This window comes from Peromyscus californicus, unplaced genomic scaffold (assembly GCF_007827085.1).
Source record: "Peromyscus californicus insignis strain IS unplaced genomic scaffold, ASM782708v3 Scaffold_6__1_contigs__length_162567912, whole genome shotgun sequence".
In the NCBI taxonomy this organism is placed as follows: Eukaryota; Metazoa; Chordata; class Mammalia; order Rodentia; family Cricetidae; genus Peromyscus; species Peromyscus californicus.
Genome location: NW_026294584.1, coordinates 12818748 through 12834770, shown reverse-complemented (window position 1 = coordinate 12834770; position 16023 = coordinate 12818748). Strand labels below are relative to the sequence as shown.

The 16023-nt window shown below is 41.8% G+C and overlaps 1 protein-coding gene across 7 annotated transcripts in view; it reads right to left on the bottom strand.

The window, feature by feature from the left end:
* Crot (carnitine O-octanoyltransferase) overlaps window positions 1–16023 on the bottom strand; it is an 86974-nt gene that overhangs the window by 36420 nt on the left and 34531 nt on the right. For 5 of the 7 annotated variants that reach the window (XM_052722265.1, XM_052722267.1, XM_052722264.1 and 2 more), the window contains 5 exons: window positions 14423–14546; window positions 13567–13645; window positions 13390–13483; window positions 13168–13287; window positions 6330–7221 (listed from right to left, as the gene is read on the bottom strand). In XM_052722265.1, coding sequence (XP_052578225.1) covers window positions 7101–7221; window positions 13168–13287; window positions 13390–13483; window positions 13567–13645; window positions 14423–14546 — 538 coding nt within the window. In that variant the 3' untranslated portion in view covers window positions 6330–7100. Of the gene's footprint in view, window positions 1–6329; window positions 7222–13167; window positions 13288–13389; window positions 13484–13566; window positions 13646–14422; window positions 14547–16023 lie in introns of those variants that run through there. The other 2 variants (XR_008214679.1, XR_008214680.1) reach the window with 1 other exon arrangement.

Genomic DNA, 16023 nt, shown 5'->3' with positions numbered 1-16023 from the left:
ATGTTAATAATGAAACTAAGGGAGTTTTTATGTGTGATGCAGTTGCATCAAGAGTTTTTTCATTTAAAGGGCTTGATGCAGCTAAGACTGTTGTAGCCACCTTAGACCCATTCCAAAAAAGAAATGCTATCTTTATCATCCTCTACTCCCATACTGGGAGGTGTGACAGCTAAGGATATTGCTGTGAGCTCTTAATGGGGAGTTGTTTTTATATATTAAGAAGGGGGGAACTGTTAGAGCCCATTTTTAGGTTTCCTAGTGGCTCTACCCAGCAGGTCTGCATAGAGAGGATGATTGGACCACCAGCCTAAGTGTAAGTGTCTGAGATGGTCTGCACTTGGCTGTGCTGGGGGGGGGGTCTTTTGCTCCATCCCTTGGCATTCCTTTAAATACCCTAGGGCAGAGACAGTCGAGGCCCGATGGATTAGGATCTAAGCCCTCTCGAGGCTATCCTGTACTTTCTGTTTTTCTCCACTCTATCCTTCTAACTAATATTTCTGTTGCTTCTACTCAAAAGTACTCTGGGGGAAATGTGGGAGTGAGAGATGGCCCCCACAGCTAAGGTCATTGAGCATTTCTTTCAGTACTTCTTGGCCATTTGAGATTCCTTGTTGTAGACTAAGGTGTGTTACTTTTGTTTATGTGCATGTGTTTAACTCTGTGAAGCTGTGTTACTATGCCCGTCTAAAACTCTTGATGGTTTAAGAAAGATCTGAGTGGCTAATAGTGAGGCAGGAGAAAGAAATAGGTGGGGCTGGCAGGCAAAGAGGATAAATAAAAGGAGAAATCTTGGAAGGGAGGAAGAAGAGATTGAGTAGCCAGAGAAGGAAGAGGACACTCCAGGGGCCAGCCACCCAGCTACACAACCAGCCATGGAGTAAGAGTAATATTTACGGAAGTAAGAAAATGGGAAAAGCCCAGAGGCAAAAAGTAGATTGGGATAATTTAAAGTTAAGGAAAGCTGGCATGAAACAAAACAAGCTAAGGCCAGGCATTTATAATTAAGTATAAGCCTCCATGTGCAATTTATTTGGGAGCTGGGTGTCGGGTCCCCAAAAGATCAAAAAGAAACAACAATTCCTCTGTTGGGAATTCTCTGTTTATATATGTACCCCATTATTAAAATTGGATTGTTTTGTTTTTTAATATATAGTTTCTTGAATTCTTCATGTATTTTTGGATATCAGCCCTCTGTCAGATATGGGGTTGATGAAGATCTTTTCCTGTTTTGTAGGCTGCCATTTTGTCCTCTTGATGGTGTTCTTTGCCTTACAGAAGCTTTTCAGTTTCACGAGGTCCCATTTATTAATTGTTGATCTCAATGCCTGTGCTAATAGTGTTCTATTCAGGAAGTATTGTTCTGTACAATTATGTTCAAGGCTATTCCCCACTTTATTTTCTATCAGGTTCAGTGTATCTGGTTTTGTGCAGGTGATAAGTATGGATCTATTTGCATCCAGTTTGACCAGCACCACTTGTTGAAGATGCTCCCTCCACCCCCAGCTTGTGCATTTCTGGCTTCTTTATCAAAAAACCAGGTGCCCATAGATGTGTGAATTTAGGTCTGGGTCTTCAGTTTGATTTCAATATTCAGGGTGCCTGTTTTTGGGCCAATACCATGCTGTTTTTATATTACTATAACTCTGCAGCACAACTTCAGTCGGGGTGGTGATCCTACAGCTGTTGTTTTATTATTCAGGATTATTTTAACTATTTGTTTGTCTATTCATATTGTGTGTGTGTGTGTGTCCATATGAAGCTGACATTTGTCTTTTCAAAGTCTGTAAAAAATTGTGTTGGTATTTTAATGGGGATTGTAGTTAATCTGTGTATTTCTTTTGGTAGGACGGCCATTTTTACTATACTCATCATACTGATCCATGAGCATTCCATTTTCTAACAGCTTCTTCAATGTCTTGAAATTTTTGTCATAAATATCTTTCACTTGCTTGGTTAGAGTTACTCCAAGATATTTTATATTATGTGAGGCTATTGTGAAAGGTTTTGTCTTCCTAATTTCTTTCTCACTCCATTTGTCATTTGTATATAAGAGGACTATTGATTTTTGTGAGTTAATATTGTATCCAGACATTTTACTGAAAGGGTTTATCAATTGTAGTAGTTCCCTGGTGGAACTTTTAGGGTCACATATATAATATCATATCATCTGCAAATAGCAATACTTTGACTTTTTCCATTTCCAGCTTGTATTTCTTTGATATCCTTCAGTTGTCTTATTACTCTAGCTAAGATTTCAAGTACTGTATGGAATAGGTATGGAGAGAGTGGAAAGCCTGTCTTGTTTCTGACTTTAGTGGAATTGCTTTAAGTTTCTCTCCATTGAAGTTGATGTTGGCTATGAGATTGCTGTAAATTGCCTTTATTGTGCTAAGGTATGACCCTTGTATCCCCAATCTCTCCAGGACTTTTATCATGAATGGGTGTTGAGTTTTTTCAAAAGCCTTTCTGCAACTATTAAGATGATAATTTGTCTTGTCTTTCAGTTTCTTTTTATAGTGGATTACATTTGTCAATTCAATTTATGAATGTTGAACCATCCCTGCATCTCTGGGATAAAGCCTACTTGATTATGATGTATGATATTTTGAAATGTTCTTGATTTGGTTTGCAAGAATTTTGGAATCTATGTTCATAAGAGAAATTGGTCTGTAATTCACTTTCTTTGTTAGGTCTTTATGTGGTTTGATTATCAGGATAACTATTGCCTAATAAAATGAATTGGTCAGTGCTCCTGTGTCTGTTTTGTAGAATAATTTGAGGAGTATTGGCATTAACTCTTCTTTCAAAGTCTAGTAGAATTCTTCACTAAAAACCACCTGCCCTTGGCTTTTTTGGGTTGTGAGAATTTTAATTACTGCTTCTATTTCCTTAGAGGATACAGGTCTGTTTAAATTGCTTATCTGATCTTGATTTAACTTTGATAATTGTTATGTATCAAGAAAATTATCCATTTCTTTTAGATCTTTCCAATTTGGTGGAATACATGTTTTTAAATTATGTCCTTATGGTTCTCTGGTTTTCTTTGGTGTCTGTTGTTTTACTCTCCTTTTCATTTCTAATTTTACTCTCTCCACCTTTCAGTTAATTTGGATAAAGGTTTGTCAATCTTCTTGATTTTTCTCAAAGAATCAACTCTTTTGTTTCATTGATTCTTTGCATCTTTTATTATTTGCTCCTATTTTATTGATTTCAGCCTTGAGTTTGATAATGACTTGCCCTCTACTCCTCTTGGGTGTGATTTCTTCTTTTTGTTCTAGAGGTTTTGTGTGTGCTGTTAAGTTGCTAATATGGAATCTCTCCAGTTTTTTTTTTTTTTAATGTAGGCACTTAGTGCTATGAACTTGCCTCTTAGCACCATTTCATTGTGTCCTACTAAGTTTGGGTATGCTGTGTATTCATTTTCATTGAATTCTAGAAAGTCTTTCATTTCTTTGTATTTGTTTTGATTTATTTTTCATTCAGTAGAGAGTTGTTCAGCTTCCACAAGTTTGTAAGCTTCCTGTTGTTGATATCTATCTTTAATCCATGGTGGTCTGATAAGATGTGGAGGGTTATTTCAATTTTCTTGTAGCTGTTCAGACTTACTTTGTGTCTGAATATGTGATCAATTTTGAAGTTCCACAAAGTGCACAGTAGACAGTATAATATTTTGTGTTTGGGTGTAAATATGTTAGGCCCAATTAGTTTATAATGTCTGTTAGCTCCAGTATTTCTCTAGTTTTTGTCTGGATAACCTGTCCATTGGTGAGAGTGGATACTGGAGACTCCCACTGTCACTGTACTATAATCAATATGGTGTTTAAACTGTAGTGTGCTTCTTTTACAAATTTGGGTGCCCCTGTGTTTGGGGCAATGATAAGAATCAAAATCTCATCTTTGTGGATTTTTCCTTTTAGTATGTAGTATTCTTCCGTTTCTTCTGATCAGTTTTGGTTTGAAGTCCATTTTGTTAGACATTAAAATGACTACACCAGCTTGTTTCTTCGGAGTTGGGGGCTGGGATAAAGCAGAGTGTTGGGAGAGAAGTTAGGAGGGGAAGACCTGTAGGATCCACAGGAGACATGGAAAGGGAGAAGGGAGGTCACAGCAGGTGGTCTCCTGCAGAGCTGGGAATGAGACTGAGGGGCTGGATTTGGAGGTGCAGAGGGAGAAGGTAAGAGCTGCAGGTTGCTTCCCTGCCTGTGATTTCTTTTTTTTCTTTTTCTTTTTCTTTTTTTTTATTCGAATGTGTATCTCTGAATCAGAAACTTTCCTTCCTTTGCATTCAGGGTTTTTGTTACTGATGGGCCTTGGGGATTGAGCTCAGGTTCTGCTGCTGCACAAGTACTTCACTGTCTCCCCAGTCTCCATTCCTTACCGTGTGTTTTGTACCTGTAAGTCCCTCTAAGTCCTTTTCTAGAGTTGTTTTCCTTTGGAGGCATACTGCCTTGTTTTCTACAGTCCTTTCACAGCTGCTCTGAGATTAGTGTATCTGGTAGATGAAGTATCTCCTTTGTGGGCTGCCCTTAGCAGCTTACTCCTGAAAATGTACATTGGGGTACTGATTTCCTGTAGGTGCTGGCTTTAATTCCAGGTGGGCACCATAGTGTTGTCTCATACGTTTTCTTTAGCTGTGTTTCTTTTGAAGACAAAGTGCTTACCTTGGTGGGATTGTCTCTGTAGAGCATTGAAAGTGGGGACACTTGACAGAGCAGGGAAGTGTGGTCCAGGTTCTGGCTGTGAGGTGTTCAGGTGTAGCTTGCCTTACAGTGGAGGTGGCGGATTTCCTCCAGCACAGCTGATGCCACCTCTGCTGTGAGCACGTCTCCGTCTGGTGTTGGCCACCTCAGGGTGGTGAAGGGACTCAAGCACTTCTCCTCTGACTAGCTGGCCCGTCGACAGATGTGGACAGAAGTTGATGGTGGTGACAAGGCACACAGTCCTCTCTCTGCAATGCTTGCCCATGCTGACACATGGTGGAGAGGCAGCAGGAACTGTGGACACTGCAGGGTGCCATGGTGTTCTTCTCGGAAGTGGCAGTGCACGTCCAGGAGCAGGACTATGGCTGGTGCTGGGCACTGGTCCACTCAGCTCTGCTTGGGTTGGCAGAGTGATGGTTGGAGCTGGCGCTTTCCTCCGCCTTTGAATCCCTCAGTTGTAGTGTGTGCCAAGAAACAGGAGGCAGCTGGAGCTACAAAACTGGTCAAGGCTCCTCAGACACCCTGAGGGCAGAGAAGCAGTGGAAGCCACGTTCCTCTTACCCTGTCAGTTAGAAACCTGAGTAAGGTACAGGGGGAAGTTGACAGCCGCAGGAAGAATTGTGGTGATCTCTGCTCCTTTTGTGGTAGCGCCTGCCCTTCCAGGAGATGGTTCTGGCTAAAGCCCAGGAAAACTGCATTAGAGTAAGCTGTGGTGGCGCATGCCTTTAATCCCAGTGCTCAGGCGTTAGGGGTAAGCAGATCTCCATGAGTTCAAAGTCAGCCTAATCTACATAAGTGAGTTCCTGGACAGCCAGGGCTAAAGAGAGAAACTTTGTCTCAAAAACAAAACAAAACGCAAATCGAAAACCAAAATAAACATTGAAAAACAAACAAAACAACAAAACCCCAAACAATGGCTTGGGAGCACCCTTTCTATAGCTATGCACATCTGTCAGGGCAACAGCTGGAGCTACTGAGTTGTTCAATCCTCTCTCAGTGGGTAGCTGTGGGAAGGGCAGGCACTGGGAGCACAGGGAACATCTACGTCCTGGAACAGGCAGGCACAGAGAGGGGACACCTGTCTTCAGGTCTACACACTGCCAACCATGTCCTTGGTCTCAGATGGCAAATGCTATATTCTCCCAATTTGAACATTCTGCTGGACCAAGCTGGAGTCACAAGTAGCTAATCCAAGCCAGTAATATCTGTAGCTTCAGAGAGGTTCTGATCTCTAGACCAGTCTAAAATAGTTCATTTCCAAAGATGACTTCTGTCTGCCGGGTACACACTACAAGACGTGAGGTCCCTTTTCAAAGGCAGACTTCCCCAATTTCTTTCTTACTGATCGCAAAGTTCTCACATCAAGTTCAAAAATGAATTGCACACACTTGTCATTTACAGGTGTTCCCAGATTTACCATCCACACAGAACTGAACCTGGGTCTTCTGCAAGAACAGCCAGTGCTCTTAGTCTCTGAGCCATCTCTCCAGCCCAGACACTACGCTTTTAAGTGGTTTATTATATAATATTTAACTGATACCAGAAAATGCAAAAAAAAAAAAAAAAAAAAAAAAACCAACAAAACCCAAAACCAGGAATCATTCTTTTCAAATAGAAGATGAGAAGCTATATGATTCTGGATGCTTTATTCTTTGAAAATATAAACCACACAAGTGAATATCAATGGGAAACAACTGTAAAGTCCTGAGAATAATATTCAACATTTAACCCTTTCAAAGTCACTACCTCTAACAATTAAGTTTAAATGGAAGTGCCTTAATTTTGTATTCACAGAATGAATTACAATGTATCATATGAGTTTTGCTGGGATTTTTTTTCTGTATTAATGTAAATACTTCTAATACAACTTGATTCTTTTGTCTGTTCAAAGGAGCTTTTTGAGATCACTATTGAACTGTAGTGGTTTTCCCATGAAACCTAATAGGCTTGTATCCCTGTACTGGGTGTGGAAGGCACTGACTTCAGGGAAGTTAGCATCTAACCATGTGCTTTATATAACCTCTGGCAATTAGAAAATATTAAAAGTGCTTGAAAAATAGTCTACAATTATGTTCACAGAGGACTTGCAGTCTATACATGTGCCAAGAAAGGTATTTTAACGTTAGAGTAGGATTTGCATTGTCACAACCGTGAGAGTGCATTGTTGAGGCTTCCATTAGACATTGCACAGACGTTCTGTGTCACTATGTCTGACTTCACATTGCTGCTGCAACACCGGAAGTTTTAAGATGCTTCCACCTTCTAAGGTAGAATAAATCTAGAGAGCAAGACTACTAATCACCACACTTAACAAGTCTCCTCCTTTAAGTCAACATTCCTTCCAGGTCATTTCTCCATCTACTCTCTGTACCGAGTTGATCTGTGTCTGTCTCTGAATCTCTAAAGATGAGCGGTGTTCATCAACTGTATCATATCGTGGAAAGCATGAAAAATCATCTGAACTAGCTTTTCTGAATCAGTCTCCGGACATGACCTCCAGGCTGAACATGCCACCACAAACCTGTGAAATACAACACAAGAATGGTTATGCCATAGTTCCAAGTTGTGATGGTGGAAGTTCCACTTGGCTGCTCACACATAAAATATGAATTCTTATGCCGGGCGGTGGTGGCGCACGCCTTTAATCCCAGCACTCGGGAGGCAGAGCCAGGCGGATCTCTGTGAGTTCGAGGCCAGCCTGGGCTACCAAGTGAGTCCAGGAAAGGCGCAAAGCTACACAGAGAAACCCTGTCTCCAAAAACCAAAAAAAAAAAAAAAAAAAAAAAAAAAATGAATTCTTGATGATGTTAGGTATATGTAACCTGACACAACTGAAGACAGAGCCCGAGTTGACATACTTACACAATGCTATGGACCACAAGCAACCTCTGGAGCAGGAGATTATGTTTAAACACAACCAACCAACCAACTAAACAACAACCAACCGACCACCACCAACCACCCAACCATAAACCAACTACCCACTCACCACCCAACCACCCACCAAACCACCAACCAATCACCCACTCACCACCCACCCACCCAACCCACCAAACAACCTAACAACCACTAACCAACCACCCACCCACCTACCCACCAACCAACCACGAAACAACGAATTACCCACCCACCAACCAACCACTAACCAGCCACCAATCACCAACCAACCAACTAACCAACACTCACCCATCCACCACTAACCAACTACCCACCAACCAACCAAAAAACAACCACTAACTAGCCACCACCCATCAACTAACCAATCACCAACCAACCAACACAACCAACACTAACCAACTAACAAACCAACCGAAAACCATCTACCGACTGACCACCAATTTACCCACCATCCACCAACCAACCACCCACCCACCAACCACTAACCACCATCCACCCACCAACCACCAACCAACCAACCAACCAACCAACTAACCAACCAAAGAAACAAACAAAATCCCACAAGAACCTTCTTCCTAAAAGTTACAACTAGAGTGGGCTACAGGATGAGCTTACGTCATTCTTTGTAATAAAATCAGACCTGTATAGCACTTAACAAACATTTTAAGGAGGTGATGAAAAAATAGGGACAGATGAGAAATGGAGAAAAGATATTTCTACAAGAGCAAGAGAGGTGTCTGAAGGCAAGTCTGGCCTTCCACCATCTCCTACTAGATCCCCTAATTGTACAATTCTAGATCTGGAAAGTGAGAAAAAGGGGCCCCCGGGAGCTCGAGTAAATAGGAGAGAAGCCTGGCTTCTGCAAGACTTCCAGCAGAACACGTGGTGCCTACCTTCTGTGGACTAGCCTTGCAAAGTCTTTAGGAAGTTTATGGGTAAAGCCCAAAGCCAAACAAGCACGGGAAAGATGATGGCAAAGCACATCTTCAATGTGGGCTTTAACTCCAGCAAAATGAAGTGAAAGCATGTTCTGTCCTTCTGTTCCAGTATCTAATGATGAAGCTTTGGGGCAATGTTAGAGAACCTGGGGCCTCTTGTGTGCTAGGACGTTACGCTACTGCTCAGTTACACTCTTTAGACAGAAACTGGCTTTGCATGCTTTTAGTAAATACTGTAACACATACAGAAATCCTCAAGTTGTGCCTTATTTTAATCTAATAATTCAAGAGTCATTTTCCAGTTATATTGTGAACAAAATTCTCAATTATTTAGAAATATCAAAATGTTTTCTAAGATCCACGGCCTGCCTGATACCATTCGGCTCAGGCTGGTGCTAACTACACACAGGCCAGCCTGGGTCCTCAAGGCCTGGCTGATGGGAAGGATCCATGGGTCTGCCTGGTGCCACCAGGTGGAATCCATTATGATGAGCAAATATGGGGTGGAGAAATGGGAGAGAAAGAGAAGCAGATGGTTCATGTGCTGTGGAAAGAGGCCGAATGGAAGAGGTGAAGTTGGTGATAGAGTAGGCTGATATGGGTGGTCTGGTTGCCACCCACGGCCATGGTGACATCTGGGCCCAGGGCTGCTGCCAAGGGCCATGAATGGGTCCCTGGTCCTACTGCAGCTGGGGTCTGTGGCCCATGCTGCCACTAAAGACCACACAGAAGCCCAGGGTCTGGGCCCTAGCCTGTGGCCTTGTTGGTGTCTGAGAGGCATGCTGTAGCTGGGACCATGCAAATCTGGGTGGCCTGCTGTCACCTGGGGCCACAATGTTGTCTGGGCCCAAGCTGCTGCCAAGGACCATGTCTGGGTCCATGGTCCTACAGTAGCCAGGGTCTGAGTTGACTCCGAGGTTCCTGTTGCTACCGAGGGCCCTGTAGTTGCTCGGGGTCTGGTTAGCCATCTGAGACCGCAATGGCATCTGAGGGCCAAACTACAGCTTTGACCATACAGGTCTGAGTGGTCTGTGCAGCTACCCACTGCCATGGTGACGTCTGGGCCAGAGCTGCAGATGAGGGCCATGTCTGGATCCGTGGCCGTCCTGCATCCAGGGTCTGGGATGATGTCCGTGGCTCCTACTACCATCGAAGGCTTTGCAAATGCCTGAGATATGGGCTGCCACCTGCAGCCATGCTGGTGTCTGAGAGTCACACTGCCACTGGGGACACACTGATCTGAGTGGCCTGTGCTGCCACTGGGGCAATGGTGACATCCAGGCCCAGCTGCTGCTGAGGACTAGCTGGAGTCTGTGTTGAAGTCCAATGCTCGTGCGTGGAACTATGCATGATGAAATATGAGTGCCATGCTGAGCTAACCCTGCCCTTCACTAGTCCTGAGAGAGCTGGCCCTGCCCCTCACTGGACACTGCAGCAAGATAGCTGGCCCTAACCCTCATAGAAGAGCTGGTCCCCACACTTGGGAGAGATGGCCTCACCCCTCATACATGGGAGAACTGGCCCTGATGGCATGGGCCTAGGAGAGCTGGCTCCTCTCTTTACCTGAGGAGGGCGGCCCCAGTGGCTTGGACTGACCAGCTCAGCTACCACCCAGGCCTACATCCAGAACCTTGGGTTGACCCACCCTAACATCTACCTCATCTATGTCCTGCTGGAGTGCATGAAGGGACAGGTCCTGAGGAACGATACCCACAGGATCTCCATGACTCAGGGCGGCTGCAGGGTATCTGAGAGTTTTGGTGAGGGTCCAGCGGTGATGATGGTGTGCCAGAAACCAGAGGCCCTGAAGCAGACCAGTGACTCACTGCAGTGAACATATGCAAATAAAGCTGACTGGGCAAATGGATCTACCGTGTGACACACCACAGCTCCCATGAGGAGGCACTGGAGAGGCAGGAGAGATGGAGGAACGAGGAGGTTTTGTTTAGTTTGGTTTGAATTTTTTCCCTTTTTTTAAAAAATTTCTTTTTGGGGTGACACTGCAAGGGTGGGGGGCAGATATGGGGGGACTTGGAGATGAACAGAATTGAGGGATATGATGTGAAATTCCCAAAGAATCAATAATTATATTTAAAAAAAGAAAGAAAAAAGATGTTTCTAAAATTAACTATTTGTAGTTAAGAATTAATTTTTTTAAAAATTTACGTTTCTAAATTACAGAAACAGCCTTTTATACTTGGACAACTCACAAAGAAGCATAGATGACAATAAACAATGAAAAAATGTTTCTCTACATAAGTAAAACTTTGAAGTAAATTACTTTTGTCTACCAAACTAGTAAAATACTTCATAAAATGTATAGTTGGAAATTATATGATAAAATAACAAAGGGTGTATTATACTTATAGCATATATGCTAACTGGTAATGGTGGGAAAACAAGATAGAAAAATAATTAACAAATTGTGGAAATTTATCTCATGGAAGACTGAAAATTATTCCTTACTATATGAGTAAGTCCTTCACATGGAAGGTTAAATTATTCAAATTTAAAATATCTCAGAACACAGTTAATGGCAGTGGGAACTGCTTGAAATTAGTGAAAATGAAATAAAAAAAGGATGCAAAATAATTATGATTTAAATTACTAAAAATGATACAAACATATTACCAAACAGAAGTATTATCTATTGATTGTCATGTGCAATGAAATAGAAATGTTACGTAACTTTGTTTTTCATATTTTATATCTTTTTTTACAATGGGAATGTAATACATTTAAAGAAAAATGCTATGTCAAGCCACTTTAAATCATACAATCTTCAAATTTAATGATGAAAAAAATTTGATACAATCCCCAAGTATTTCACCTGAGAAAGTATTGCCATTTTACATGGTCATGGAAGGCCTCTCAGGAGGGGTCTTTGAGCAAATATTTGTGTGAATTAAGGGGGAGTTATCCCTCCATATATCTCAAGAAAGAGGAAATTTGGCAGAAGAAATAAGTGCACTTGCCTTGAAGCTGGAGCTTATGGAACATTCAAGGAATATGCTTAGTGTGGCTGGAGCAGAATAAACTAGAATGTACATCATGAAAGACAGTCACAAAGATAACCAAGAGCTGGATCACATATGGTCTCAGAGCAGGACTTTGGATTTTACTGTGAGTGAAATGGGAAGCCTCTACAAGGTTGTGAAGAATGACATGATCTGAGTTTTTCCATCATGTGGGTTGCAGAGTCATCAGGCTTAGAAGCATGAACCTGTAACCACTGAGCCATCTTGCTAGCCGCTGATTGATATTGTTAGAAGGCCCACCAGGGCTTCAGTGTAGAGAACCATTCATAGGGTAGGATGTGTAAGTGAAACAGGATGGTGGCTTGGCTTAGGTAGCGTCTCCAGATTCTAGGAAGCTGTATCTTCTTGATTCCTCCTCATCTTTAATATCTCAGTTCTGTTACTGATCTTCAGGGAGGGACCTAACTACATTGTACAAGGTCCTGACCACACTGGACAAAGTCCTGCCACACTGGACAAGGTCCTGCCATAGCGGACAAGGTCCTGACCACCCTGGACAAGGTCCTGACCACCCTGGACAAGGTCCTGACCACCCTGGACAAGGTCCTGACCATACTGTACAAGGTCCTGATCACACAGGACAAGGTTCTCCTTTCTACTACTTAACCGATCTGATGCGGTAACAGGTTACTTTCTTCACAGTATTCACCATTAATTAATCAATCTATCTCCAAGTAGAAAATAAAGTTTTTAAGAAGGAGAATCTTGTTTTTTGTCCTTAGTACCCAAACATAAGGCATACTGTTAACGTCTACTAAATATTTCCTAAATGAGTAAATGGATGTTTTTCCCAGGACCAATGAAAGTAGTTTTCTAAAAAAAAGAGAGCTGAGCTACCTGCAGCCTGAACTCCGGCCACTAGGTATAACGCAAAACCTATTATTTGTCAGGGAATATGCTAAAATGCTTATTCACGTTAAATTATTACTTTGGTCATCAAACTCTTTTATGAAAAAAATCAAGATCTGTGTATAACTTGTAATTTAAATTTTTAATTTGTCTGTCAATGTGCACAAACAATCCGATGGTGACATACAGTCCAGGGTCTCAGGGGCCAACAGTGACAGGTGGCACTTATGTAACTATGCACAAATCATGCAAAAGGAAAGCAGATAATACACTTCTCTGAAGGGAATGTATGAAAACGAAGCACTGGGAACTGAAGTACTGAAGCCCTGTAGACTGTTACTGAATTTGCTCCATCCCATCTGAAGCGCCCCACGCTGATCTCAGTCTGCCGATGTAGACCCACACATACGCAAGGCCACATACATCTACAAATTTTGATTGGCCCAAAAATACCTTTTATAGGTCAAATATGTTTTTAAAATACACAGGTTTCCCAGATAATGGCATAGTTACTGAAACATCCTGAAAATATGCTTCTGCACAAAGCCCCTAAAGAGTGATTTTACAAGGATCTCAAAAGCAGAGTAAAGAAATATCAATATATGTTAAATACCTAGGTGGCAAAGTGGCTACTCCTGTGGTAAATGACAGATGACCCAAGTAAAATCATAGTGTACACATACTAAAATCACGAATGCATTATAGTTCCTACTCTAGCCTAAGAATAAAGGGGAGTAGGCTTACCTGTCGTCTCGGATGTGGTAGAAAAACCCGTATCCATTGTGTACCATGGGAACCACGACTCCCTGGATTCGTAAGTAACCAACCAGACTTGTGGAAAGAACAAAGTTCCCGCCTCCTCCACTGTGTGGCACAAAGAAAAGATGTCAGATGTAGGTGCTACATTCCTTCTTATACCCAGAGAGAACCAGGATGTGCACACGATGGCCCACTGCCCCAAGTTACCTTCTGGAGAAAAGAGGGTCCTCAAATAGCTCTGGAACAGGGAGGCCTTCCTCTTTTGCTACAAGCAAAAGACCTAGAAGGTGACGGTCAAATCCTGCAATGAAATCCCAAACCTGAAGTCAGAAAAAAAGCTTCCAATAAAAGAATTTTCAAACAGAACAATTCAAGCTTACATACCTTTTCCATTTGAACAATCTTTCATCATCTTATTATGCTTTGCAAAAGCTTGTAACATCTTTTGCTGCCGTTCAAGAAGCTGTGTCAAGAATAAGAACGGTAATTTTCAATACAAATCAATAAATCAAATCAATAACAAACTGTATAACTCAAATAAACAGCATCAAAAGAAGACTAATATAATCAATGTTAGAATCTGGGTCAAGGGAAAAGATTCGGAGGTAGAACAGTGATGCATGCTCCCATCTTTCCTTAATTCTACTGCCTTTCTTTCCCCCATAAAACCTTGATTTTTTTATTTTCTTCTTTCCTGAATTTGGAAAGAGCAGTACTGAAAATTGCTTTGAGACACTTGTAATATTAATAAATGAACAAAAAGTTGAATTTTAAAACTAAAAATATAATTTCTATGAAAACTAACATAATTATGTCTCTTCAAATTAAAACAGGCAAAATTTCAAATTAACAGGGAAAGAAACATACTGCTGTCTAAATACTTAAAAAAGATTCTAAATAAAACACATACAACCAGTTCTGGTCCTAGTGACTTCAAACAAAAACTAGACATTCAACCACATGATGAAAAAGCCTTGTTCTGAAGGTCTTTGGAGAGCTCTGCATTGTACTGACGCTGGTCAGATTAACAGTGCTGAAAAACTCAGTACTGAAGACGTATAGCTTAGAAAATAATACAAATGAGCTTCTTTTCAAATCTGCTGCCTACTTCAGTGGCAAATTAATATTTTTTGCAAACTTTAGGGATAACGCCTTAAAGTGTTTTAATGATCCAGGGGAATAGAAGCAAAGAAGTCATTCAAAGAGCAATCCTGTTGAGTTTTTTCTTCCCGATACTCACACTGGTAGAGGGATCCTGCATTGACTGGCACCACCTAATTGCCTCCACTGTACACGAGCGTACGGTCTCTGTTCGGCCATGGTAAAAGTATCTTGTCATAGCTGTTTCATAGCAGCAACCAGGGCTAAAATAGAGTACCAGAAGAAAATGTTCTGATGTTATTACAAATATAGTCACACACTGATGTGACTTTCTGATCAGACTAAGCCTACATATCAGTCTGGAATTGAGAGTTTCCACAGAGGCTGTTTTCAAAACCAAAGAGCAAGAAAACAGTCTGATAACACAGGCTATTTTCAAAGGCTCGGCTGCTGTCAGATGATATCAGGCATGCTTCCCAGTCTGACAGGCATTCTCGGAGAAGCTCCCTGTGGCCTGCGCCTCTGGCTATTCATGCTTTGGCACATTCTAAACATGTGTTGGAGTTAGTGACTTCCACTTAACGCAGGGACGATACCAAAAGTAAAGGGCTGTTAGGTCACAAAGAAGTTCTCCTTTTTACTTCCTTGCTCTGCAAAGGCCAATTACCATGGTGGGAACCGCCCTACGGAGTGGGTTAGGCAGTTAAAAACTGAGAACATTTCTCCAGACAGCACTTAGGGAGTAGCTGAGTTTTGCTAGTAAATTTGTAAGTGGTCATGGATTTACATCCAACAGATGGAGAGCTGACTGATGAACATGTGGCCCTGAATAATACTCTGACCACTCATGAGTGGTCATGAGACATACACCAGCTAAACTGTGTTGTGTTTTACTCACCTATGGGGACAATGATACAATGAATGCTTGTGTTCTAAGTCGTTATGGTTTTGGTAATTTATTACACAGAATACATACAGAGTTCTTCGCTGTTAAATGATGAACACTGAGTAGTTCCCCAGAAAAACAGCTGTTTCTCCAACTGATGAGTGACATAGTTTTAGATACTAAGTGCTCTTCTTTTGCTGGAAGTTAGTGATAGTGAGGACCAGGTTTGGTGAGAGTGGGATGTCTGGGACTCAACGGCACCAAGATAAATCTCTTTCAAATAAGAGCGGGAGAGGGAGTAAGAGGGAATGTGCTCAAGATACATTGTTTACAAATCAAAACTGTCAAATAATCAATAAAACGTGTTTTATTAAAAAAAATAAAGTAAGCCGGGTGGTGGTGGCACACGCTTTTAATCCCAGCACGCAGGAGGCAGAGGCAAGCCAATCTCTGTTGAGTTCCAGGCCAGCCTGGGCTATAGAATGAGTTCCAGGAAAGGTGCCAAAGCTACACAGAGAAACCCTGTCTCTAAAAAACCAAAAAAAAAAAAAAAAACCCCAAACACAAAGTAGTTGAACACCCCAACTTACGCCAGTAGTCTCGCTACTAAGAAGACTTGAGGCTGAAGGATCACTTGAATCTAAGAGCTTGAGATCAGCTGTGGTGATATTTTATTTGTACGTTAATAAATAAAGTTTGCCTGGAGATCAGAGGACATAGCCATCCATAACAAAAGTCAGGCCGTGGTAGCACACACCCTTAATCCAATCACATGACAAGCAGAGTCTCTGTGTGTTCAAGGACACACTAGGGAACAACCAAGCATGGTGACACACGCCTTTAATCCCAATACC